The sequence below is a fragment of the Pungitius pungitius genome, chromosome 4 (genome assembly GCF_949316345.1).
Source record: "Pungitius pungitius chromosome 4, fPunPun2.1, whole genome shotgun sequence".
Classification (NCBI taxonomy): Eukaryota; Metazoa; Chordata; class Actinopteri; order Perciformes; family Gasterosteidae; genus Pungitius; species Pungitius pungitius.
In genome coordinates, this window is record NC_084903.1 from 5,485,468 (window position 1) to 5,511,864 (window position 26,397).

The following is a 26,397-nucleotide window of genomic DNA, read 5'->3' on the forward strand; positions in this document are numbered from 1 at the left end:
CATACATGGGACTGGGTGGCCATGGCTCACACGGAAACATCCTCAATATGCAGTGAACCTGTTGCTAAAGAACTGCACGTACCCTCAGGGTCAAATGTAGATAAAACAGAATATTGAGAATAACATGTCTCACACACAAACTATCTTAAGTATGTCGTGAGCTCATGAACAGCGGGAGACGTGATGGACATCCCTGTGCTCCAATGGGGCTCTTCGAAGGTCATAAACAAGGAGGCGCCTCCATCATAGTGAAGCAAGGAGCCGCCTCCATCATAGTGAACCAATCGAAAATGCTCTAAAAGACTATATAATCCAAGCGCACTCTGTATTAAGTGCCCTTTCATTGCTGTTGCTAGACAGCTTTGAAACAGGTCCGTGCACGTATGACTGCAGGACAGAATACTCCTGTCACAAATAAACATTGTCATATTGCTTTGATTAAAGTCTCAAGTCTGGTCCTTGCTTTGCTCCGGCGAACCCTTTCACGAGGTAGTGACCAGTTCTCAATAAACAGATGTTTCTTGTCAAAAGTATATTTGTGGATGTCTTGCTTGCTTGTTACACTGTTGGTGATTCATTCAACATTCAAGGCAGCAGCATTCTGCAGCGACCTGCTGTCCCATCTGGTTTGAGTTTAATGGGACCAGCAACAGGACAAAGAACCGAAACACACATTCGGGCTGCGTCACATGACCTGGATTCTACCATCACCCCACCTAAACCCACTTCAGAGGGTCTGGGATGAGTGGGAATGCAGAGTGAAAGCAAAGCAGCCAACAAGTACGGCAATATATAGAAACTGCTAAATGAATCAAAGTTGGACACATTGATCTTAATCATTTATTTTAAAGAATTCTATATCTCAGAAATATGCTTCCGACTTCCTTTATAAAACTGCAAAAGCTGGAGACCATCTTCAGTCGATTGCACTTTTTGTTCCCTGGTCCAATTGAGAGCAAGAAGAAATGAATGGTAAAAGACAACTTGACATCCTCTGTTCAAGTAACAAATACATGTGTGTACTGTGCATAGAACATCACTTAGCAATCTACTCATTTTTATTGCATCTTCAGGTTATAAGAAAGTGCACAGCTAACATATCTTGGTCCCTCCAATTAACATTAAGCTCCATTATTCCAGATGAATGTAGTATCTCTTTAGGCGCAGACTTTTGTATCTGCAAAAAATTTGGAAATATCATCGTATCATTGTTAAAACACGCAATGCATACTCTAGAAACATATGTTTACATGTGTGTGGTGGGGTTATAATACATGGTGCAAAAGAGCTGTGATCTCCCCATGACATCACCCCGCTTGAGTCTGAAGCTCCAGCAGGTTCTCCATCTCTCAATGTCACCGAGTGAACCACGTCCAGATCAAAGTTGTGCTCCGGACCGTTGGGCCTTCTTTGGTCGTCCTCTTGCTGTTTGATAGTTTCTCTCGGATAGGTCCTGTGTGCCAGGACTCATCAGCATTCATCTATAAGATGAGTCTTTGACCCAAGATCTTACGGTTGATCTCAGCCAAGGCGACAGAAAACACAAAGGCCTTCTCGTCTGAAAGACTGGCGTAAATATCCACCTCCTTCTCTTGCTTTTCTGTGGACACAAAACAACACTATCAGGCACAGGCAACCCCATTATGTCTCTATGGTCGTGATCAATAGGCGTAAGATGAAGAAATGGTAATGTTCAAATACAATGGAGAGCAGAGGTTTTCAAACTATTCTCAACCGATACCCTGGTTCCCCCGAAGGTCACTCACTCAGTGGACTATAAGTGGAGTAAAAAGAACTAAATCCCTTTGGAGTGGTGTTGACCGACATGTGTGAGGATGGAACACGTGACATTACCCTCTGCAGAGCATCCACAGTGTAGCCCACAGAGATGTTGCATCCTTAAGGACACGTTCGTCGACCCCATACGTTACTTCCGCTGCCACTTGCCTGTCCCCTTTGGAGGACACATCGGATCTATCCCGGCATATCCCAGCATGCAGTGCGGGCCGACAAGGATTTAATTTATTCAGGAAGGAGGCGGGTGCTCCAACAGCGGGGTCGAGTTCACTTTTAAATGTAATGTTAAGTAATAGAATTCACTCTAATATCTACAGATATAAATGTTGTATTAGAATATATAACATCATTACATTACATTACATGTCATTTAGCTGACGCTTTTATCCAAAGCGACGTACAATAAGTGCATTTCCACACATCACAGTTAATTAAATCGCTTAAGTGACGTTGGTAGCCAACGTCATGTTTTTAAAGCTTTGAGTTATAACATTAAGTCCATCTCTGCAGACCTCAGACATTCAGTGCAAGAACATTGCCAACTTTGTTGTTCTCAGGCCAATAGGACTTGTCACACCCATTTTAGGCCAACAGACCACCGAGGAACTGGTTTAGCAGAAAGCTGCCTGTCAAAGAGGTGGTTACCTCTAGAGACTGGTGGTAGTGGGATTAATGAACATTTCAGTCGCATAGTTTACCTTATTGAGGTCGAACTATTTAAGACATTCTAATGTTTCAGGTCTTTTCCAAAGAGTACTTGCATTGCTACTCTCAGTACTATACAGGTGGAATAAGACTAAATGAATAGAAGCGTTCACCTTTCTCCTCGTCCGGTTTCTTCAGACCCACTGTTTTAGGTCTGCCCCGCCCCCTGCGAATGGGATCCGATTGGCTGTTGGCTCGGGACCTCCTCCTGTTCTCCATGTCACTGGTTAAAGAGGAATCGATGCGTTCTCTGCGGATGCGTTCCGTCCTCCTCCGCTTGAAGTCCAGCTTGTCTGAAGGCCAACACGGACAGCAAAGAACACATCCAGTGTGGGTTAGATGGTTCCAGGCAGACGGCTCGTCTAGTATACCACCATATATGAAAATCATGTAGGGAAAGGTATAAAACGACATTAGCTGCCCCTTCCAGGCTCAACTAAGCGGGTTTAGACGCCATTCAGTCTGAAGGAGGGAGTTCATTTCCTCTTTGTCTTGGATTACTCACTAACAAACTATCCAGGAGCCGTACATCCATGATCCCCATAGTTCCCCCGGGTTCACAGCTTCACATATCCATGCCCGTTCATGTTTCTACTTTTAGATTTGACACCAGCAGAAATCTGGTTTGGTCTATACAGGTTTTGTAATCTATTAATGTAAATAGATACAACATGCACATTTAGAGATTAATTAACCAAAGACAGAACAGAAGAAGGACGAGCAAATCATGTGTGACGACTCAAAAGAGATCAAATTAAATGAAAAGTGTTTATCTGCAGGAAAAATTTGAAAACAATACAGAACACCTCAGCAGTATTTTCTTCTTTTCTACATACAAAGACATTTCCAAAAGGAATATTTCCCAGATTGTGCAACAGGGAAGAACACCCAAATTCAGTGGAAAGCCCGCCTCAAATAGGTTATGAATTAATTAATCCTGATTAACGTTACAACAGTAGCAACAAGAACCATTCTCTTGTCAGATAATTGGCCGATATCTTTCAGCTAAAAACTTATGAAGAAAACCGCCTGTCAAGGACTGAGCACCAAGCATCAGGAAGTAAACACTGGTTCCTCCTCCTCGGCCATGGTGCAGCTTGATCCAGGTCTCTGAAGATGTGGGCTAAACCGTCCTAGACCTCCTGCTGCTTTCCGAGATTGCCATTAGACAGCCAGCGGCATGCTGGGTAGTGGAGTAGTCTCTGTTCCTATCTGGGTTAGCTTAGCTCCTTCTCCGCTTTGGGGAGGTTTGGTGGGATTTGTTCCGGTGGGTTGGGCGCCGATTGTCTCAGTCTTCTGCAATCGATACACTTCTTCTTGATCAGTTTGGTATTTGATGTAAAAGATCCCCACAGAATGAGCTGGAGAGGCAATTTCATTTTAGACCGTTTAAAACCCTGATTGTGAATTCCCCAGAGGCTCCAGAACGTTTCAGTTGGATGGCTTTATGATGTGTGTTCAGAGATCCACGGCAGACTTTACTAAATAAATAACAGCACTGAACGCCTGTCTTACAACTAACAGGATTTGCTCAATACACAGGCAGAGTAGTTAAACAAAGAGTAAACACAAGGTGAAACATTTTCAGGCATCAATTACGCAGGCTGAGCCTTACCTGCGATAGCTGGAGAGGAGCGCTCATTTAATTTGGCATTTAGAAGTTTTCTGCTAATAAACACATAACCACATGGACAGGACTTGCACGCAACTGGAATCTAGAGAGAATCAAAACAGAAACACAGATGATTAAATGACTTGAGGTTCAGGCCCTGTGGGGGGGGGGGGGGGGGGGCGTTGGCACAGCAGAACAGCTTGTAGAAACATATAAACTGCTTATTTCGCATATTCAATTATGCAGTATCTTGCATACAGTATTTTGTCAGTTGTAGCCAAGTATGAAGCAGAGTTAGCTTTGAACCGTTGATGCAGCACTAGGGCTGTCCAAGTGGTCCAACGTCCAAAAATGACGTTTGAATATTTCACATATATTTGAATATCTGGTTGCGCATTAGGCGTACACCGGAACATAACTACTTGTATAGGTATTTACTAAGTTTAAACATATTTAACAACATATTACCTACACAAAAAAGGAAAATTAACTAATCGCCAATTTTCTCGCTACTCTCAAAACGGCAAATAATGAAACCGGTGCATGAAGCTATTCATGCGACATAAAGTCGGTGCAGCAGCATCCCTACAGGGACACATGGGGTGGTAGCATCATCACAATGAGGGAAAGGTGGATGGAGCCAAATGTTGAAGAAAATATGACGTACTACGCAAAAGACTTGAGACTGGGCGGAGGTTCCTCTTCCAGCAGGACAAGGACCCTCAACACGCAGCCAGAGCTCCAATGGAATGGTTTGGATCAAAGCAGTGAAAGGGAGTTCTACCGCGTATTATGCAAGTTGTGTAGATCAAACAGGAAAAAGTTGACTTTAATTCCAGTTTGTAACAGTTCAAAATATGGAAAAGTCCAAGAGGGGTGACTACTTATGCAAGAAGCGGTCATATGAACCTAAAAGAGGTACAATTTAGATGGTACAGGTGACTATATTTTCACAATGTCTGTTCCATGTGTTGTGGAATATTTCAATAAGCTCGGTAGAAGAGAATGATTTGTCTAATAAAACGGAGTCTTGATGAATGATCAAAGTTGCAGAAAGTCCATTTATTGCTTGCAAGCAGGAGGTCAACTACACAGGCACGCATCACGGTGCTCTGTGGAGATGGCGTCTCCGAGCAGTGAAAATGCTGAGTTCTTATACACACACACACATGAAGGTCATTTCTGGTGGTATGCAGACACGAGAGCTACTGAAGCCTGAAACTCTAAACCACCTGTGAGATAACACAAATGAAAAGTTATAAATCAAGCAGGAAACGAATCAAGGCAAAGATGGGAGTAACAGGGTTCCTTTGTTCGAGCATTCAGGTGAAGGCCAGTTTGACTGTCCTCCTTCACAGCTGCAAAAGACAACTTTTAACTTTAATTTAATTGTGTTTGATGCAAACATCCTCTAGAAAACATTCCCACAATGTTAGGAATGCAACGCTGAGAGACGAATTTCAAATGTTCCAAAACAATCAGGAAAACAATATTTGGAAAGTTAAGACAAGTTCCAAGAATCTTACACAAAAATCATTCAGAACTGATAACAATCCACAACAAGATTAAAAAAAAACACATTCAGAGAACGTAAAAAAAAACGTATGTTCAGAAATGTTTGGGGAAAAAACCTTCCAAAAAAGGTAGTAACTGAGAATGTTGGGAATAAATCCCAGAAAACAAGGTCTGAAAACTTTCCCAGAATCTGATGAAGACAACATTCCGATGTTTGCAGAAGGTTAAGGACATAACGTTCTGAAACTTTGGGGGACAAGTAGGAGCTTTGATTCAAGGACCATGATGGAGCAACGTGAAAAACTGAACAATGTTCAGGAAACATGAAGAATAAACGTTCAGAGAATATTCTGAACTGAGAACCTTCCTGAACAAAGTTTCCAGAAGTCATAGAAAACAACATACAGATGCAGCAAGTGATGGACAGATCTGCTCTGAGCAAATGCATTTAAATGAATGAAATAAGTGCAAGTTGTATTTCCAACGTCAATCACAGTGCCATGACTCGTTTTCTTATCAGATACACGGCCCCACTGGAGGCAGCCATTAACAAGTGGCTTTGCGTGCTGACCTCACGTGACTTTGGTGTGGACGTTGACTCCTTATTATTTAGACAACTAACATTAATGTTCCAACAATAACCCAAAACGTGAGCGAGCACCCGGAGTCGTTCTTTGCAGCGAGAAGAGCAGCAGCTTCCGTCAAGCTGCTCCCCCGGTGAGTGGGGTCTGCCTCTCGTGTCGTTTCCACGACGTGTGCAGTGAGGGCTGCAGCGTGCTTACAGCGCACGAGCGACCCAGCGCTAAATGACCACCGGCACACACGTCACTATCGACGACGTTTGAAACGGATAGGCGGCTTTTCCTCACCTGTTGGTCGCATTCAGGACAAGACTTAGTAGCCATTTTGACTTTCTTTGTTTTATTCGCAGACATGGTCCGTTTCCTCGAGGTGCACCGTGGTTACTTCGTCTCTCGGTGACTGTTGGACGGCAGCGGGTTCGCGCAGAGTCCCTGACGTCCGCGCGAGGGACACTCTGATGTGGCTAAATGGCAACACGGCGCTTAGAAGCACACGGACGGTACTGTACACTAGAAAGACCACGGAACTCTGCGCATGCGCAGCTGCAGTTCCGCTGCTGGTGTGTTGCATTCAAGTAGCATAGGAACACGGCGGTTATCGGTGGAGTTATAACTATTATGATTCTGTTAAAATTACTGTGAAAAGTTGCAAAGCTGACTATTAAAGAGACGCCATTCCCAGTGGCACGTGAAAACCATTTTATAGGAAAAACAACCACCTTAACCGGGCTCTATAGTGAAAGTAAGTGCTTTTTGGTGAATAACCCTCCAAAACCTGACAATATTCCCACATGTTCCTGCACCTCCTGACATTGGCGGTGTCAATTTAGCATTTTAGATGATTCCCTTTTCTGCTTTTATTTGATGAGGAATGGAAGCAGCTAGTGGAAATAGGAACGTGTTAAAACATTGAATGCATTTGGCCTCTGGGCAGATTCGTGAAATTACCACGATATGACCGACACATGTGACATGTGTCAATGAAGAAAAAACACGGAAGTAGATGGAACAAACACGGGACTTTGAGAAAGGACGCCAGTGTTCATGTCCCAAAGTGATGAGCAAAGCTCTGCGTGACACGAATGTCTGCTGAAATAAGGAAGGATACTTATGCTCACTTTCAATAGTTTTTTTTCTGTAAACTGTAAGAAACACGACACAAGCCATCATACGGATATTGAACATATTAGTTCACAGTCGCCTCCCGGTTAGTTTAATGGCGGAACAGACACCAAGCGCCCAGTCGATCCACCAATAGAAACTCCTGGTTCATTCCGAGGCGTAAACCCGCCCACTACGTACAAAATTCGAGACCCAAGCTTTTTGTTTTGAGAGCAAAAACAAGTTTCATAAGCAAAACGAACACATAATTCATTCTCCGTTTATATATTTTTAAACACACTTTTTTTGCTTGTTTGCATAATAAACACACATCTACCTTCATAAAGGTAAGCATGCTGAGAAATTAACATTGGATATCAGTTTGTGTTTGTACTCGAGCTTGGTCCAAGTGTGTGTAACTGGGTGCCAAATTAGCACACTTAATATGTATTGTTAATATCAATTTTATTTCAGCAAATGACAATGATAATTGCTATTTCATCTTTGATTTACAAGTAGGTTTACACCGATTTAAAAAAGGGGAACGAAATTGGTCAACAGATAAGAGCAAAGTAAGAGAAATCAGCAGACACGGTCAGTGGCTCCAACAACATGTACATGGTAAGGTATGTAGGCAGTATGGCAACTAGCATACAATCCTGAGGAAGGAAGAGAAAAAATGACAATTTGGGAGAGTTTTGGGGAAATTATTGGTAGTTTCTTTGTATCCCAGTTTGAATGGCCAGGTGAATAAGGGACATTGCAGACCACATGACAACGTCCTTGCATCCATTCGTGATGGGAACAAAGTAGTTTGCTCTTGTGGTGTGGGGGCCAAAGTTTGCTTATGCTTCAGTTAGTCTGGTCCCTTCCTGAATCTACAGCAGCAGAGCTATCCCTTGTTATTAAGGTCTGCAAGCTGGAAACCACTGCTACATCCTGCAGCCATTACACACTCACTGATACATCCACTGCTTCGTATGGAACAAAGGGAGCCAGTGAGGCGACATGCCTACGTCAGATAGGAAGTCTAATGGGACCATACAATGATGGAGGTTAGAGACAAATTGGACGAGCAGGAATAGGAATACCTGCGATGTTGCCCACTGGAACGCAGCGCAGCTGGCACACAACGCTTAAAGGTAACATCTCCAGCCTGTTACACATTACTGTTCGTAAGGGACCGTGAAGACTAAATTATGCATAAACATTAACAATAGTAATAATAAAATGATGGTGTGAGTTCTTTGAGCTATTGACATTTCTTTTTTATCTCTGGCCTATAAGGATGGGACATTGTGCGCGCTGTATATTTATAATATAGTGAAACATCCAAGGATGGACTTCCTTCCAACCTCCTTTAAAGGACGAGGCCCTCATAGGCGGGGCCCTCAGACTCGGGGGATTCTCTCTGCAGGCGCAGATGCTCCAGTGTGTTGTGGAAGTGTTTGTTGATCTGCTCCGTCTCCTCACTGGCCTCCAGGTTGGGAAGATCTTCCCTGATCTTCTGGATGAGCTGGTTTAATACCTGCACCGTCACCTGGAGGGGCGGAGGACGAGGGACAGATTAAGACTCTGTTTGTAGAGGGACAATGTAAGACTTGCTGGCTGGATTCAAACTGTCGAGGAAGGTTCCTCGCTGAGTAATGACCCAGTAGAGTAAGTTGACCCCACAAACCACTGAACCATCCTTTAACAAAGGAAATTCCGGCCCACAATTCCTTGTGGCGGCAAAATAAAAAAAAATAAAACGCTGCATATAACGATTATGACCGAGAAATACAGATCATGTGAGTAACTGTTCGCATGATTCATTTATGTTAATAAAGTTACACTTTGAACCTGTTTTTTTGTGTTGTCTGCATGACTCACACTGTAACGACACATGAAGGCATCAAAGATGCTTCTTTGTAGCCGCTGCTCACTGACTCACCAACATGCGTCTCCATCCATACGCAGCTCAGCGGAAGTGGAGTCGATCCCCTAAACTAACTCCTCATAAACTCTCCTAACCATCTTTCCCTTGACCCCTTCTACAGAGGTCAAGGGATAGGAGGTAATCCAGCCCATGTTTGAGTAAGACTTCCTATCTGTAGTGAGACATTTGCTCAGCTTTTTTTGTCTACTCTCTCATCATAAGGAAGCAACCATCTATGTGTTGTGAAAGTTAAAAATGGTGGTTATGTTAAAGACATCGACATAACTGAATGTTACAATTAGTTAAGTCAGAAACAACATATTTCCTTTTTGTTTCCCTGCTTTGACGTATCACTATAGCGGTGTCTCAATGTCACTAGGCTGCATCCTTGTAGCCTCCGTAGACCTGCGCTGGTCCAACAACCCCTTAGGCTGAACAAAAAGGTCTGACATGGGACGGTCTGGCCTACAGGGGGACTTCCTGCTTGCGTCATCAGCTTTACCTCCATCGCTCCCGTTGCCTAGCAACCTGCTGAGCTTAACAATAAAAGCTTTAAAACCCCCAAAAAGATAAAGAAGATTATATAATTTAGGAGGATACACTTCTCCGGAGCATGATATATTTAAGGGTGAGATTTCCGGTTATTTTAAATAAGTTAATGTATAATACTTTACTGTGTGAATTCTATTACTAAACGTCTAAAAGGGAAATCTTCTGCGATCACCTGCCTCCGTCCTGAATAAATTTAACCGTCATCGGCCCACACTGCATGCTGGGATATGCTGTGCCGCAAAGGATAGATCTGATGTGTCCTCCAAATCGGCTCCTGGGGGGCTGCGTTTGGAGGAGCCGACAGCGGGACAGGCGAGTCGCAGGGGTCGACGAATGCGTCCTAAAGGATGCAGCCCAGTGACATTGGGACACAGCTACCGTAGTTTTAATCCAACAGTGAATATTGCGATTAAGATGCATTGCGCGTCTATGTGTGATGGTGGAAATGCTCATGAACACCTGCTACATCAGACAGCAGCTGTAGCTGTCTACCAGTTTCTTACGTCCATGCCATGTCAGAGGTCAGGTCACAGCAGAGTGAGGACTAGATCAAGTAGGTGTGTGGTGTCCTACCGCATCGTTTTCCCTCTCGTAGAAGCAGACGTATCTGTTTAGGATTTCGATGAAGAGCTGGACCTGCAGCGACTGGTCCATACACTGGTTGGCGATCTTCAGGGCTTTCTTTAAGCACTCCATCACCCGCTTGCCGTCACGGATCTGGAGATGCAACATCAGCACTGAACAACAACAGCTCCGGAAACAGATTCAAGTTCAAATGACCAAACCAATGAAGCCGTTTCCATTGGTATTTTTGGGGCATCCCGGTGAACTCTGGGTTTAATTGTCTCTAATTCAAGTCCGCTCTGGAACCTTTGATGCACCTCATCCTCTCGCTTGGCCTCACTTCACAGATATCTTAAACCAAATAACCCTATGCGCTTGGACTATTAACAGTATTTTTAACGATGGAAGTGTGCTTGCATGAAAGCTTTGTGTGAACCTAGAATTCTTCAACAGCTTCTACTTACATAGTCTGAGAACAACGGGTTCAACAAAAGCAGAACTGAAACACAACTTGGGCAGAATGCTCCGAGTCCCACGTGTCCAGCTGCGTGCGCACTGCGTCCCGGCCCCATCACCGCTAGGAGCTCCATAGCTGAACAGACATTTAGTACTTTTGAAAACACGGAGGAAAGCAGCAACGCACCTCTTCCCCGCTTTTGTCGGTGCTGCGGCCCGACCAGAAGAGGTGGGCACAGATGCTGACGGCTCGGCACTGGTCGGGCTTCTTCAGCAGCTTGGAGGCAGCCAGCGCACACTGAGTCCTCAGCGGCTCGTGGTTCTCCTCGCTGAAACAACGCATGCGCTCAAAGGTCCCGATGATCAGGGTGATGGCCGCCAGCTGGGCTTTGGAGTCACTGATCTCGTCCTCGTACAGGGAGAAGGCCTGCAGGGAGAGAAGAGCGCCTGTGAGACAAGGGGTGCTCTTTTTATTCCTCGTGGGTATTCAAATACCACTGCTCTTTATTCTGTGGGCGGTTTAGCTAATCCACGTGATCTCAAAGTGAGGTTCAACTCAACCACTGGAACCCTCTGTAGCATCTGAAGCCAGCTTATTATTGGTTTCCTCCCCCGTTTTCCAACTGGCGTTCACCACCGTGACCCATCAGACCGTCACAAGGTCCAGAAGGCCGTCGCATTACACACTGTACCTGGGACATGAACTCGTAAGCTACGGTCTCGTGGTTCTCAAAGCCAATCTCGCCTCCAGCCAGAGCGCCCTGCAGGAAGAGGCGAAGCGGCAGCTCAGCCAGCTCAGCCTTGATCAGAGCACTGATGGTCTGGTGGGCGAAGGAGAAGATCTTCTGGCACTTCTTTTCCCACTTGTCATCCTGATGGGAGACAGAGTTGGGCCAACTTAAAGCAGGACGGACAAAAGGAAGCATGCCAGGTAATGAAAAGGGACGTGTGCACACCGATGAAGAGTTCTCCTTGTATCTGAAGGCCAGTTGGTAGGCAGCGAACACCAGGGGGGGGAGCGTGTAGCGGATCCGGAGGTTGCCACCCGCACCAAAGTGTTTCCTTGCGGTGTTCAGAATCTGACCACAAACAGAGAGGCAGCTTTAACAAGGCATACATGTAGTCTATTCACTAGCGTGCTCGTTTAATGTTGACCAGAGGACCCACAAGGTATTGTTGATCAGGATCTTCAGAGTGGAGCAGATGGATGAACCGACCCACAAGGCTCTGCTCCTCGGCAAAGTCCTCCGGGTCCGGGTCATCAGCTGGTTGGTCCGGCTGGTCCTGGATCAGTGTGGCTACCAAGGTCAAGATGGAGTCCACCTAGAGGAGCCAGGGAGTGATGGGGAGTCAAAGGCTGCAGCGACAGTGGGAGACACACATTACTCCGTGCTTCATATGGGAAGGGGTCACAGATTAACTAGGGCCTCCCCTGTGGACAGCTGCCTTATTAAAATGGAAAGTACCCATTTGGGTGGAAGGGAACCGGCAGAACTGTGAATGGTCAAATGGTCAGTGAAGTGGAAGAAAGGGACATAAGCAGGCAATAACTGCATCCTCATTGTTAAGGACATGAGGACCCCTCAGAGGGGTGGATGTGGCTGCTCTCCATCAGCGAGCGATGGAAGGAAAAACATGCTGACTCATTCAATGTAGTGTTGCAGGAGGGAAATCTGATCCCCTTGCTATAACAAGCTGAGCTTAGACTCACAGTAATTGCCACATCCACCATTGTTTCAGTTTAACAGCTTTACTGATGATCTCCACGTTGCCCCTCACAGTGGACCAACCTCCCGGCTCGGGGGGGGGGGCATGTGTGGCGAGTCATCGGGTCCTCACCTGTTCCTGTGCCAGGATGGTGGTGTTGTAGTCCAGCGTGTTGCTCAGCACGTAGCAGCTCATGCTCTTACGAGACTCGTAGTCAAAGTACTCAAAGAGGGGAGGGAAGTGCTTGAGCTGCAGCACGGTCAAGATGTTGTTGTAGGTATCCACCGGGATCTTCAGCAGGCGAGTGAGTTCCTTTGACACGGCGCTGCTGGTCGCTATGCTGGGGGGGGGGGGGGTCATAGTGACAGTATGTCACAAGAATTATAGCCACCCTTTAATGTATTTAAATGAACAAAACAGAACAGAAATGTGTTCCCTGTAAACGACGCGCTACATTCTCCCCGAGCACTGCGTTCCATTCATTCAGGACTTACTGTTCCAAGTTGAGCTTGTTGAAGATCTCCACAGTGCTCTCCAGGACTTTGTCCACGTAGTCCACCCGGTCCGGGTAGCACTTCATGGCTAAGTTAATGAGAGAGACCTGAAGAGAGACCACGTCCTCCGATGGCATGTCCTGGCGAGACTGAGGGAGGAATCACAGAAAGCAGACGTTTGAGTGGTCCTCCACGTCACCGATGCTTGGAGGACTGTTTTGCTGGATTATCAAAGCTGAACATTTAGGTGGACGTATAAATGGATGGAGCAATGTTTGTTTCTCTTTCCTCTTGTCGAGGCTGAAACAAAAAGGTTTCAGGTTCATCTCTTAACCACAAAAGAGCTTACAAACAATAGTCAACGGTTTTTCTTTCAGTTTTATTTTTAGATCAAAAGAATTAACAAACATACTGAGTGTGTGTCATGAGGGGCTATTTAGTGATTGCTTTAGAATACAAACATGCTGCATTTATGGATGTCAACTTCTCGGAGTACCAGTCAGTACAACACAATGTCGTTAAGTGGTGATGTTGTGGACCTTGCACTGAGAAACCCTGCTGTGTGTATTGCTTTGTTGGGCAGCTTTTGTCTGGACACATCTCGCTGAAGTGTGAGTCAATGGAACACATGCAGATGTTACACAACCATTTAGCTTGTGTGCTATTCAAATACCTTGACGCGTCACCCACCTGAATGACTGTTGCCACTTGCTGAGAGAAGATGTCAAAGAGTTTGATCTCGGCTGGGATGCCGGGGCCATCTTCTCGATGAGCAAAGAGAGCCAGCCTGAAACACAACAAACCCACAGATTGTTCCTCCTAAAAGGAGAAGACTAAGTCCCATCAAATCCAATGAAATGGGTGGTCACATTCTGAAGCGGTGCAACACAGCTTCTCTTCCCTTTTACAGAAGACACGCAGCTCTGGCCCCCCACAAAAGGCTTGGGACTAAGGGAGGTTGGTCCGTACAGTGAAGCCAACTGTACCTGTCAATGAGGGCAATGATGATGTTCTTCACATTGACATGCTGATGGAGCTCAGCACAGGAACGGAGGAAAGGGTTCAGGGTCTGAAGGTGGAACTCGTCTGGGAAAACCTTTTAGAACGAGACCATGTTAGTTCAGGAGGAGCAAGATTGAATACCCATTCAGTGTAGTAGTACCAAAAACCGCATCGTGAAGCCCCCTCCCCCACATCGTTTGTATGCCGTCTTATACATTCAATCTGTTTCAATATGCATTCATACGTTTGCGAGCATGGGGGAAACCTGAATAGCACAAAGACATTAACAGGACTCCGGGGGCTCGGCGTCTACCTGGATGATGCACTCCATCAGGTACTCCTGAGCCAACGAGTCCCTGCAGTTCACTACCTGTTCCAGCACGCCAGCAAGAACAATCTGTGGAGAGAAGCCAGTGTCACTGGCGAGAAGGCCAAGCAGCAACACGCTGCTGGGGCATCATTGTGTACTCATGATACCCGGGTATTACAGACCCCAGGGGACAGTGGGTCAGACACCGATCCCAGTTGAAGGAATTATGTGCAGACAGAAGCCACAGTCGACATTTCAATTTCCCCTTTAAAAACTTGGGCTTACTGGTGAGGAGGTGCTTTGAGTGCACGGACCTCAGTCTGAATCCACGCTGAAGCCCGTCTCCATGGAGACTGCAGCTTGTGTTGGTATGGTTGTTGGGTCCGGGTCTGATCTCAGCTTGTGTAATACTCCCACAGTGCAAGCAGACATACCTGTTTGTACTTCTCCACGTTGACGCCCTCCAGCTGGCTGAGGCGAACGAGGTTGGTTCCCACCAGGATGCGGAGCTCTTGTCTCTCTTTTTCCCTCTTCTCTCGGTCTCGGCTGTGACCCTGATGCTGCATTCGGACCCATAACTTGTTCATTTCCGCAAAGTTCAGCAGGACGAAGTCGATCGAGTCATTGATCTCTCCGGTCATCTCCTCCGTTCCCCTGTGCAGTAGATGGGAAACGATTAGACAAAGTCATGTGTCTCCATGGACAGTTAGAAAGGTCTACATCAGTTTAAGCAGGCATAACGTTCACAAGGGGGAACTCAAAAGTTTGAGACTGTCTCACAGAAAGGTTCAGAGAAAATATCCTTAAAATGAGGGAGAGTGAATGCTTTTAGTTGGCTTATACAGATACAGGACTGTGCTGCAGGCTCGTGGTGACCACCTCCTGCAGTCACACAGCACTAGAGCTCTTCACAGAGACAAACGCCCTCTGCAGTTGGTCCCCAACGCTCTGGTGAAATGTACAATTATATCTAAACCTGGGCTACAGTCTAAAAATGGCCAAATAAAATACAGCGTGGAGCGGCATTGGGACATCAGTGAAATCTTCTTCACTGGGATGTTGTGGGGTTTCTGATGGACTGGAGACTGGTCTCACTCTGGCTGTTCTCCGTCATCTGGCAGTATGTTGCGGGTGCACTGCAGCAGGTAGTTCCTGAGGAAGAGGCCCCTGAGTGGGTGCTGGACACCGCGGCACATCTCCACCAGGTCCTTCAGAATGTCCTTACGAGACTGGGGGAAGGAGCGAACGTAGACCACGCCCACCGTGATCAGCAGATAGCTGGAGGCAGAGAGAGGGGGGGTCAGAAGCTCATATTTCATAGTCTGCATGAAGCCAGAGTATTACAGATTCTTTCAAAACAAAAGCAGAGCCCTTCACTTTAGGACAAGGCGTACCAGTAAATCTGAACTCCACATCCCATAATGATCAGGTGTGAAAATAGGTTTACAGAAAACAAAGCATCGTGGACACTCTCACTACAGGACAAACAGTGTCTTTTCATGGTTGCTTGTTGCTCTTATTACATTTGTTAAGTTTTAAAAAAAGAAAGCCAACCAGGGGCTTTGTAGTGCAAACCAGTGAGTTATTAATTTTCCAATCCGTTAATGGCCGTGCATCACAGAAGCAATCCCGCCTTCGTTATCTTTCACAATAAAACCACATTAGGTGATTAAAAAAACCTCTCTGTAGTCGCTTGCTTTTATCTGCTTGGAAATTAAACTACTTTGTTCTGTTTGTGTCACTTTATCTACACAATGGGCCGCTGTTTGCTTGGTCCCCCATGCTGGCTGCCCAGGGCACCTCACCTGTCAATCACTATGGCCAACCCAAGGAACACATTTCTTTCTGTGGTGGTACTCACAGTCTGGGGATGATGTTGCCTGCATACTGGACCAGCTCATAGAGATCTGCCACCTTGCGTCCTTTGGCAAACTCGTCAGTCAGATAAACCTCTAGGTAGTGGAGTTCGTCAGAGATGGCCATGTCTAAAAAGGCTGTTAGGGACCAGTGCAAACCGGGATTCATCCACACACAGACGCTAGACGAGCTCGGCCAGGGTGTCTGCGGGGAGACGCTGCTGAATCGGACCATTTGATGAGAACAACACCGTCCGTACGAGTCCGGCTGCTTCCATTAGCTGTGAGCAAACGGAACTAGCAGTGGAAAACCATAATACACGGGCGGCTGGGGGTGTTTTGAGAAAGTACGTGCTTCCACGACAACGATGTCTGTCGAGGTGGAGTCGACAGCTGGCGCTTAGTGCAGTGAGGAGCAGACCAGTGGGGCACGTTCACATGCATCAAAAGGGACTAGAAGCATCGGTGTCACTGATGCGAGGAGAAGCCTAGATACACATCGTCTGCTCAGGGAGACATTGGTCATGTACGGTGCCAGTCAAAAATTTGGACACTATTTCTCATGAATTGAATGAGAAAATGTGTCCAAACCTTTGACTTGTTGTACATGTCTACATAGCACGATGACTCGAACATGTGGATTAGGATTTTCAAAATTAAAAAAGGGCTACTCGACTAAAAACAGGATTCTCCATCTCCTCCCTTTACTGTAAGGAAACGTAGCAAAAAAAGTTTATTGGCTCCAAATAATCATTCAAATGTGTTTTGGGAAAAAGTATGCCAACAATGTTTCATCCTTCCATTTTAACAAGGGGGTGCCCCCCCTAAAAAAAAGTATCTTTTGTAATATAAGTAATAAAAAAGTAATATGTCATGAATAAGTGCGTGTGGCGCTCGCAGCAGGAGAGAGAGCACTTTGTTTGCCCGACAACTAAACCCCCCCCAGGTGAAACCCAGGAGCCGTATACATGTCCCAAAGTAATCCCCATTATGCAGAACTTCACCAAGGATACAGAGCTCGTAGTAGCTCTTAGGAGAAAGCATGGAGGTCCTCAGCTCACCCAGCATGTTAGACGCGTGCTTCAGAGCATCCATCAGCTTGTTTTTGTCCTGCAGGCAAGATGTTGGACATTCAGCCGCATCACAAAAGTCACACAAAGTCTACGGTAGCATATGACTGACATCAGATGGAACTACGTAGTATACATAAAGCTATTGGAAACAGATTGTCTCCCTGAGAACAGAACTGCTGACGTTTCTGAAACGAGGCGGAGGGCACCTCCGACGGAGCCCTGTGTTCGTGCTACAAGTCCTTCATGCGCCGCCCTTTATTGGCTGTTGTCAGAGAGTGAGGAAAGTAAAGGAAATGTACATAGTGTTGAGGCCTCCTTCATGTTCCTCTGTAGTACCGTTCAGCACGCTCTGGGTCCCGTTCAGACTAAGATTGTTGCTCCCCAATCTATTCAGCAAGATTGTGTGAATGCCTCTAAAGGGAAGAGGTCCAGGTGGAGCAGTCATTGCTACACCTACAGTATGAACTAATGCTCTTATCCAAGTGCACTAGTGAGCTTTGCAAGTTAAAGTAGCAAATGGCATAAGATAAGGATTCTGTACTCTAAGAATAACTCATAATGATGATGTGTTCAACATGGTGGAGTCACCCTACCAGGCATCGCTTCATCTGGAACGACTGGACCTTGACGGCTTGCACCGCTTCATCAAGAAGCTTCTCCTGTTCATCCTGTGGAGACTGCTGGGAGGTTGGCTGGAGAATCGAGACATTGACAACACAAAGAATTCATCATTTACAAAACTACCATTTGTGTTTATACAGAGCTGATTAATCCAGACGGCCGTTCAGCACCGATGTTATGTAATGTCCACTTAGGTTCTTTAGCGGTGGACCCAATGGACTGTTACACATGAGAAGTTTCGGTCATCTCAGAGCACCCCGGTGGCCATGCGAAGTGGAACAAGAACAGGATCTCTTTTCCTTTCTCAATCCCAGTTGCCTTCGATGTGATCGAATGTATCTAACGTAGCATTAGCTTACGTTAGCTAACGGCTGACTGATATCCGGGCAGTAGTGACGGTGTGTGTGAACGGACATGTCGAAGGTGGCATAAATGCTGTGGCTCCTGCTCGCTGACCAGCTGACACGACATCTGTTTATGTGACGCGGAAACGAGCTCAGGCCACAACATTGCGCCAACGAGAGCGCTTAGCTGCGCTGCAGTCTGACCCAGCGAGCGGAGGGGGCTAACAACAGCTAGCCTTAGCCTTCAAAGCGTCCCCTGGGATGTCCCGAACACCGGCCCAACGGCACACTCACTGGCTCACTGGACCAACATAGAACAGAGACTTTAAGGACATGTTGGATGTAGCACAGCTAACGTTAGCCTCTGAACCGCTGGAGAGTGTTAGCCGAGCTAGCCTCTGCAGCGTTAGGCCATCGCACCGCTCACTAACCAGTCTCCTTTAACACAGGTCAAGGTTGACACTTTAAATGAGCTGTTCCGTGGAGTAAGAAGAAAGACAGGCGAGCAGACAGGGGCACACTGGACGTCTACCCGGAGAACTGCTTACCATGATTATTAGCTGTGTGTCCGATCAGTCGGAGAGGTTTGCCTGTCATGTGACTCGCCTTAACGCTGCCTTCAATGTCCGCACCCAGCGCCACGTCACAGAAGAGGCGGGGCCAGCGAGCCTACAGCCTTGTTTCAGCAGACACCTCCAAGTGAGCTGCACAACGCGTCCATCACATGCACATCTACCCAAAGAGTCAGATGAACTAACTTCATTAGCAGCGGATACCAGAACACACACGGCGGGCTCCTTGTCTGCAGCTTACTGATGGTTGTATTTGTAAAGCTGAGATGTGTATTTATGATAACGTGAACCTTTTGCCAACGTTTAGGTTAAATATGCATTTAAAACCACTGCTTTGCTTCACAAAAGATAGTTTACTCTGTTTTAAGCATACATTTACTTATACCATACCATGGAGACCACTCACACACATTGTCAGGGTACAACACAACAACACTGATATTTGTATCTAGTATGAACAAAGATTATAGGTAATCAATAGGAAATCCTGATCAATGTCTACTTTCTTCATTGTTAGTCCTTTTTTCCAGTATAAGGTGGGGGAACCTCCCCCCCCCCCACCTACTTAAAGCAAGGCTCCAAGAACAGAGGATATCATCCTATGCTGCACAGATTGTAAAGGTGGATGGTCTAAAAATGGCAATATTTCTATCTTCAACAATCCATCCATCCATCTTCAAACTGCTTGCTGTGAGGCGACAGTGCTAAGCACCACACCACATGCCACCTATCTTCAAATAACTATATCAATAATTACAAAGCGTGCTGTACATCAATGGCCTTTGGAACGGCTCCATAAAAAGACTCAACTATCAGCAGCCTGATTCATACACATCTTCTCTCTTTTATTACAGCTGATACTTCAAAATGTCTCTTAATGAGCAAGACTGAAATATCATGCTAGTAATGTATATATTTTTTTCTATTCCTAACATTTACCCCCCCCCCCCCCCCCCCCCCCACATACACTCAATCTCAATCACAACTCTATCACATCCTGTATTAACAAAGTTTAATGTCGGTTTAAACCAGGTTTCCTAAATACATTTGATTTCAGTTGACATCAGTTCTTGATCAGTGCTTTCATTTCTCATCCATTTACCAATAAGCTTCTTGCCCTCCATTGTCGCATGACCAGGGCCAACTGGTTTCTGCTTCAAGTCCTACATGCCCTTCAGAACACATCGACCTTTCTGTGTTTAGAGTTTGACTATTTCATGCACAATACATAGAATCAGCGTCATGCTTTCCAGGATTTCTCAGAGTGACCCAAGAATCCTTTTGGGTCAGATGTTTCATACCTAACACTTTGGCCTTGTACTTGTACCTCTGTGTGGCTCATGTCATTAACTGCTTTTACCTACTGGGTTTCCAGCACATATTATACCCTGAGTTGGCCTCACCTGGGCCTCCTCGTGTCCCCCTTTGCAAACTGTTGCTAAGGGTGCATACCTGTTGTAGCGGACCAGAGCGAGGGGGACAAGCAATAGGGCACCCCTCTAAAACTCATACATCCCATTAGGACCCATTCCTTAATGGGCTCGGACAGGGGGGAGAGTGGCTCAGTGGTCGAGCACAGTTGGTTTTCAAGATGGGGGATTTATCTTGCTTTAAGCATTACAGGATTATTATCTCTTGCAAACAATCTTTTATCTTTACCTTCATCCAGCTGTGTTTACCACCTTGACTCCTTCACCTTGCGTGCTCTCTCCCTTTTTTTGTCACCCTCTGCCATAAGAGACTGTCTTCAGAATCCTCCACATCAGAGTTGCCATCCTAACCAAGTCACAGATCCAGAAAATGTTATCGCCAAAGCTCAAATGTCCAACTTTTTTTTTTCCTCTTCCGTCACTCTGTCCTCCCCCTGCATGTGGATCTGTGTGTAGGGCATTTACATAAGTCATGTTTATATGAGTCCAGTCCCACTCCCTCCTTTGTTTCCTCTCATCTGTCTGTAATCCCAGAGGCTTTCAATGACCCGAAGAAAACAAACGATTACATGTGTTCACATAATCGTTTTTCATTTCAAGTGATATGTATTTATTACATATTGTTCTTAAAATGCTTTGAAGACTTCAAATCAAACATCAGCCAAAACAAATTCTCGCTTTACATTGCTGCAAACATCCACAAACAGAAAATGCCACAGTGCGTTCAGCACAAACTACATCACCCTTTGAGTCGTCTTTTCATGCAGTTCACTTTACTACTAGCTCTGCAGGTAGCACAGCGTTTCCCTCTCCCTCAGCTCACAGGCAGCAGGCCCTTGTCCGAGATGGCAGACGGGTCTGCAGCATGTCGCTCACTTGGTTCCACTACACCCGCTGATCACTCGCTGTGACCAAAGGTGTACCCTCCTCAACCTTTTTCAACATTCTACTGGTAGATTGGTCACGTTACCTTGTCTTTATGCCCAGCAAACCGGAGGGTGGAACCAGCCCCTCCCTCTGGGCCACAGGCGGCCTGTTGGGGAGGAGGAACCAGAACACTGCGGGTGTGTGTTCAGTAAAAGTACAGTGACAGAATGAAACCTTATATATTGTCCTGCTGGTGCCGTTCTCCCCTCTGTAGGACACTGCACTTGTATTGTGTGCAGTCACGTCCAACTGGACCGACCTGGCAACCTGTCTGGCAACCTGCCTGGCTGCAGGCTGGCTGAACATGCAGTCAGTTCTTGGTTCTATAGCGCAGCATTGAGGAGTGCAGGTCTTCAGGCCTTGGACCAAGAACACCTTGTGGTACATCCCTTCACATGGAGTCCGGAGCGACGGACTCATCTCTCGTGGAAGCTGGGACTGTGAATGATCTGAGAGAGCCTTCCAAACGAGTCCATGGAGAGCACGGGCTCCTCTGTCTCTGTGGCGGTCTGCCGGTGCGGGTCGGGGGCATCCGATGAAGCCTCCAGGGTGCTGATCCTCGGGAGGAACTGGGCCAGAGCCGGTACGCCCTGGTCCCGACCCTGCAGCCTCTGCCTGTGGTTCCCCAGGCTGAGCAGGGCCCCGTGTCTCTCCGAGCTGTAGACGTTGTAGCCGTCCGGCAGGATCTGCTCTCTGAAGGCGCAGTCTTCTCTGCTGTAGGCGTCCTACAAGCCATGGGACATGTTCATGTTGTGAGTTTTAATAAAAGGACACTCGGCTGTGAGAAGATGATCCCAGGAACACATGAGACAAAAGCTTTTATAGTTTATATATGAAAAACATGTGCTTCAGTTGCTTCAGCCCAACTCGTACGTCTTGTGTGATGCTGGCTCGTGTAAGGAAACCTGGGATCAATATTGCACGTTTCTGGCATCCATCTTTTTTACAGTCAAACCATGAACACAGTTTAGAAAGTTGCTCTGATCAGTAGGATTTAAATGATGTTTTGAGGTACAAGGTCGTTTTTATTCAAAAAGTAGCTGTGAGTTCTTCGACGGCTGTTTACTTTGACCACACAGAGACAGTCAGAGGCCAAGGTTGTTATTCCTGCTGCTGGGACTTTTCATTCAGCTTTTTCCCTTTGCAAACATCGTACCCTGCGCCGCACGGACAAAGGTTCATGAACTGGCCGCCTGTTTCAATGAATGACGGACGGACATTTGTGAGCATAGAAGTTGATCAACAACATACGAGGAACCACCAAAATTCACCAAAGATTACAACCATTGGTGTTCTCTTATTAAAATAGACGCTTATTTATCTTACAGAGATCAAAACAACCAAATTGTATGGGATGCACCAGAAAAGGACACACATTTCACATGTGCGCAGAACACACAGTGACAGCTAATCCCCTCTTTGGGCAACAAGGCTACAGGTGGTTTCACCGGTTCTCTGGAGTCTGAGGCTAACTGAGCAGCTGCTGAAGCTACCAAGGGAAACGGTACTGCCAAAAGGTGAGGGGGGGGCACAGCGGTCACAACATCACAGAGACATACTGAAATTAAGATGTAGCTGTCAACGACAGAATTAATGAATATGAACAAAGAAAAGAGATAAATGCATTATTTTTAATAAGCCATAGTGCTAACTTACTAACCCATAGCTTTAGTTTTTAGCGTACTAACCCATAGCTTATATTACTTATGTTTTATATTTTATTATACTTTTATTTTATTTCTATCTTATTTGCACTATGTCGTCACTATTGTACTGTCTTCTGTCATGCACCTACCGCCAAGACAATTTCCATGTATGCACAACATATTATGGCAATAAACGTTTCCTGATTCCTGATTCCTGATTAGGGATGAATAATGACTCAGCTTAATTCCACATTATCAATAACTCAATAACACAAACAGACGGCAGGTTGTCCTCACCGATGAGTACAGCCTTCCATTGCCTTCGATGCAGAGAAACCGTGCGGTTGCTACTCCTCTGATGACAACACAGCCCGGACCCACGGCCCTGATCTCCAGCAGGCCTGCATGTCAAAGGATCATCGGTGTGAAAAAGCCTCCAAACCTCCTCCGGTCATCTTATCGTGGCGGACTTACTGTACGGGCTTTGCTGCGCGGAGCCTTGGATCTGACCATCCTCCCCGATCAGCAGGTGGAGTCCCGCGCTGGCGGCGTACAGGTGCTTGAGTCGGACCGACTGGCCCCAGTCGTCGGCCAAGTGGAGACCCTGATCCGTGAGGGGCAAGCAAACAACCCCGGGAGCTAAAAACATATTGGCGACCGATACGGTGACCACCAGCAGCAGCATGGCTGCTCAAAGGCTCTGTGAGTCGCTGCTCCCTTCAGCAGGCAGATGCAAATCCTCCAGTCTCTTCCTGGCCCAGTCTTTTAAACGTGGCCCTTATCAGCAGGAGATAACCCTCTTTCCCAAAGCCAGTTCTCAGAAGCAGGCCGCAACACACCCCTGAACCACATCCAACGGAATCATAGCTCTCCATTGGCCCCCGGCATGTGTGTGAGCTGCAGCTCTGTCAATTCATTTTGCTATCAGGAGTGTGGCAGAAGACACTGATGATGTGGTCAAAGCCATAACCGTGTAGTCTACACGTGAGCCAATACAAACATACACTCACCGGCCACTTTATTAGGTACCCCATGCTAGTAACGGGTTGGACCCCCTTTTGCCTTCAGAACTGCCTCAATTCTTCGTGGCATAGATTCAACAAGGTGCTGGAAGCATTCCTCAGGGAGTTTGGTCCATATTGACATGATGGCATCACACAGTTGCCGCAGATTTGTCGGCTGCACATCCATGATGCGAATCTTCCGTTCCACCACATCCCAAAGATGCTCTATTGGATTGAGATCTGGTGATTGTGGAGGCCATTTGAGTACAGCGAACTCATTGTCATGTTCAAGAAACCAGTCTGAGATGATTCCAGCTTTATGACATGGCGCTTTATCCTGCTGAAAGTAGCCATCAGAAGTTGGGTACATTGTGGTCATAAAGGGATGGACATGGTCAGCAACAATACTCAGGTAGGCTGTGGCGTTGCAACAATGCTCAATTGGTACCAAGGGGCCCAAAGAGTGCCAAGAAAATATTCCCCACACCATGACACCACCACCACCAGCCTGAACCGTTGATACAAGGCAGGATGGATCCATGCTTTCATGTTGTAGACGCCAAATTCTGACCCTACCATCCGAATGTCGCAGCAGAAATCGAGACTCATCAGACCAGGCAACGTTTTTCCAATCTTCTATTGTCCAATTTCGATGAGCTTGTGCAAATTGTAGCCTCAGTTTCCTGTTCTTAGCTGAAAGGAGTGGCACCCGGTGTGGTCTTCTGCTGCTGTAGCCCATCTGCCTCAAAGTTCGACGTACTGTGCGTTCAGAGATGCTCTTATGCCCACCTTGGTTGTAACGGGTGGTTATTTGAGTCACTGTTGCCCTTCTATCAGCTCGAACCAGTCTGGCCATTCTCCTCTGACCTCTGGCATCAACAAGGCATTTCCGCCCACAGAACTGCCGCTCACTGGATGTTTTTTCTTTTTCGGACCATTCTCTGTAAACCCTAGAGATGGTTGTGCGTGAAAATTCCCAGTAGATTAGCAGTTTCTGAAATACTCAGACCAGCCCTTCTGGCACCAACAATCATGCCACGTTCAAAGTCACTCAAATCACCTTTCTTCCCCATACTGATGCTCGGTTTGAACTGCAGGAGATTGTCTTGACAATGTCTACATGCCTAAATGCACTGAGTTGCCGCCATGTGATTGGCTGCTTAGAAATTAAGTGTTAACGAGCAGTTGGACAGGTGTACCTAATAAAGTGGCCGGTGAGTGTATATCTATGTATATATTATGCATTTGGCAAAAACTGTGAACACACAAGGCTTCACCTGCTGCTCCTGGTGGGATTGAGAACCTCGCTACCATATTAAGCCTCACATTTCTTATGTTGAAAGTCTGTGTAGTCTCTATAGTTCTGCTAGTAATACGCTGAAGTACTGTACATCACACTAGTAGGAGGCAAGGTGCTGCTGCATCTCACACACAGGCAATGCACTAGTACTAGGCTGCTGGTGGTGGGCCTAACATGGCAGTGTGCATTCAAAGACCTAGTAGTAGTAGTAGTAGTAATAGTAGTAAAGTAGCATCAGCTGTATTGTCGTAGTGAAAACATGAAATATGGCTCTGTGCCTTATATTGATGGTCGTGTTGCATAAGTGACATAAAGTGACACCAAATATACATCTTTCACACCAACCCTTTTCTTTATTTGTGGAGAGGGTAAAGTCTGCAGATCGGTCCTAATCCAAGTGGGACTGTGGGACTGGGTCACTGCACACTGAGTAACACACTCCTTTCCGCTCTTATCACGTGTCGGCCTGTGCTTCCTCTCACATTTACGCAAGAGTTCAACTGCCACGGTGAACAAATTCACCACAAGGTTGGGGAATTGATCTTGTCTGTGTTATGGCACATTGACAAGTGTTAAAATAAGTGCTCAGCTTCTGTCGCTAGATGGCAGCCTCCAGCAGGGATGTTGGAATGTCAGTGCAGAATGCCAGCACATCTTTAGATTTCTTCAGTTTCTACATTTGGATCCAAGTTGTTTCACTAATTAATAGTTAATGTTTTGTCTGCTGAGTTTTTTCCATGAGTTTTTTTAGTTATCTATCTACTAACCTACCCTTCACAAGTGAGACAATTTATAATATTTAATTATACAATTCTATAATTTAGTTGTTATCGGTAGATCATGTATAGTTTGTAACTCATGTAATTCCCACCATTTATCCAAATTCCAGCCAAAAGCCCACAGTAGATGCTACATAGTGATACTCAGTGCTGCAGGTTGGATTGTAGCTTCATGTTTCTGGCTTCTATTTAAAATAACTTGTGAAATGTTGAAATGTTCCTTTGAAACGATTGTATTTGTGTAGTGCATTTTACTATCAACACAAAGTTCTATTGAGTTTCAAAGATTCAAAGAATCAAATGTCCCTTTGGCAGTAACACGAGATCCAGCTGGACTTTGCCCTTAAATCTGATGATGTGCACACACAAGAAAAATAATAAATAACGGGCCATCCTCTTTCCTCATTCCTCTTTCCTTTTTGTTTTTGTTTGTGTTTCTCTGTGTGACTTTGGGGGCATTTGAGGTGCTTCGCACCCTCCTCCCACCTCACTGCTGCAGAGGCCAGGCTGCGACATGTAAACCTGTCATAA

The 26,397-nt window shown here is 46.0% G+C and overlaps 3 protein-coding genes across 3 annotated transcripts; all 3 read right to left on the bottom strand.

The window, feature by feature from the left end:
• Nucleotides 1–826: 826 nt before the first annotated feature.
• On the bottom strand, nt 827–6,774 carry c4h16orf87 (chromosome 4 C16orf87 homolog). Its single transcript, XM_037483100.2, has 4 exons — nt 6,499–6,774; nt 4,118–4,217; nt 2,616–2,795; nt 827–1,600 (listed from the first exon to the last, which is right to left on the bottom strand). The coding sequence occupies exons 1-4, from the start codon at nt 6,562–6,564 to the stop codon at nt 1,482–1,484; spliced, it is 465 nt and encodes a 154-aa protein (XP_037338997.1). The 5' UTR covers nt 6,565–6,774; the 3' UTR covers nt 827–1,481.
• A 985-nt stretch (nt 6,775–7,759) lies between these two features.
• On the bottom strand, nt 7,760–18,851 carry vps35 (VPS35 retromer complex component). The gene is made up of 17 exons (XM_037483074.2): nt 18,757–18,851; nt 17,837–17,935; nt 17,184–17,280; nt 16,176–16,299; nt 15,410–15,592; nt 14,749–14,968; nt 14,318–14,401; nt 13,989–14,098; nt 13,693–13,789; nt 13,003–13,151; nt 12,641–12,848; nt 11,969–12,124; nt 11,758–11,880; nt 11,494–11,673; nt 10,989–11,228; nt 10,355–10,498; nt 7,760–8,851 (listed from the first exon to the last, which is right to left on the bottom strand). The coding sequence occupies exons 1-17, from the start codon at nt 18,757–18,759 to the stop codon at nt 8,672–8,674; spliced, it is 2,397 nt and encodes a 798-aa protein (XP_037338971.1). The 5' UTR covers nt 18,760–18,851; the 3' UTR covers nt 7,760–8,671.
• A 940-nt stretch (nt 18,852–19,791) lies between these two features.
• Nucleotides 19,792–24,460, bottom strand: fgf19 (fibroblast growth factor 19). Its single transcript, XM_037456835.2, has 3 exons — nt 23,258–24,460; nt 23,081–23,184; nt 19,792–21,862 (listed from the first exon to the last, which is right to left on the bottom strand). The coding sequence occupies exons 1-3, from the start codon at nt 23,466–23,468 to the stop codon at nt 21,554–21,556; spliced, it is 624 nt and encodes a 207-aa protein (XP_037312732.2). The 5' UTR covers nt 23,469–24,460; the 3' UTR covers nt 19,792–21,553.
• Nucleotides 24,461–26,397: the final 1,937 nt, after the last annotated feature.

Bases quoted from the DNA above. Each gene is read 5' to 3' on its own strand.
- vps35 (XM_037483074.2), bottom strand. The intron at 17,281-17,836 runs GTAGGGTGACTC...TCTTGCCTGCAG, and splicing joins TCCAGATGAAGCGATGCCTG to GACAAAAACAAGCTGATGGA. The intron at 12,125-12,640 runs GTGAGGACCCGA...TGGCTCCTCTAG, and splicing joins CCATCCTGGCACAGGAACAG to GTGGACTCCATCTTGACCTT.
- fgf19 (XM_037456835.2), bottom strand. From the start codon at position 23,468: ATGCTGCTGCTGGTGGTCACCGTATCGGTCGCCAATATGTTTTTAGCT. The intron at 23,185-23,257 runs GTAAGTCCGCCA...TTTGACATGCAG, and splicing joins CGCGCAGCAAAGCCCGTACA to GCCTGCTGGAGATCAGGGCC. The intron at 21,863-23,080 runs GTGAGGACAACC...CATGGCTTGTAG, and splicing joins ATGGAAGGCTGTACTCATCG to GACGCCTACAGCAGAGAAGA.
- c4h16orf87 (XM_037483100.2), bottom strand. From the start codon at position 6,564: ATGTCTGCGAATAAAACAAAGAAAGTCAAAATGGCTACTAAGTCTTGT. The intron at 4,218-6,498 runs GTGAGGAAAAGC...GATTCTCTCTAG, and splicing joins GTCCTGAATGCGACCAACAG to ATTCCAGTTGCGTGCAAGTC. The intron at 2,796-4,117 runs GTAAGGCTCAGC...GTTGGCCTTCAG, and splicing joins CTCCTCTCCAGCTATCGCAG to ACAAGCTGGACTTCAAGCGG.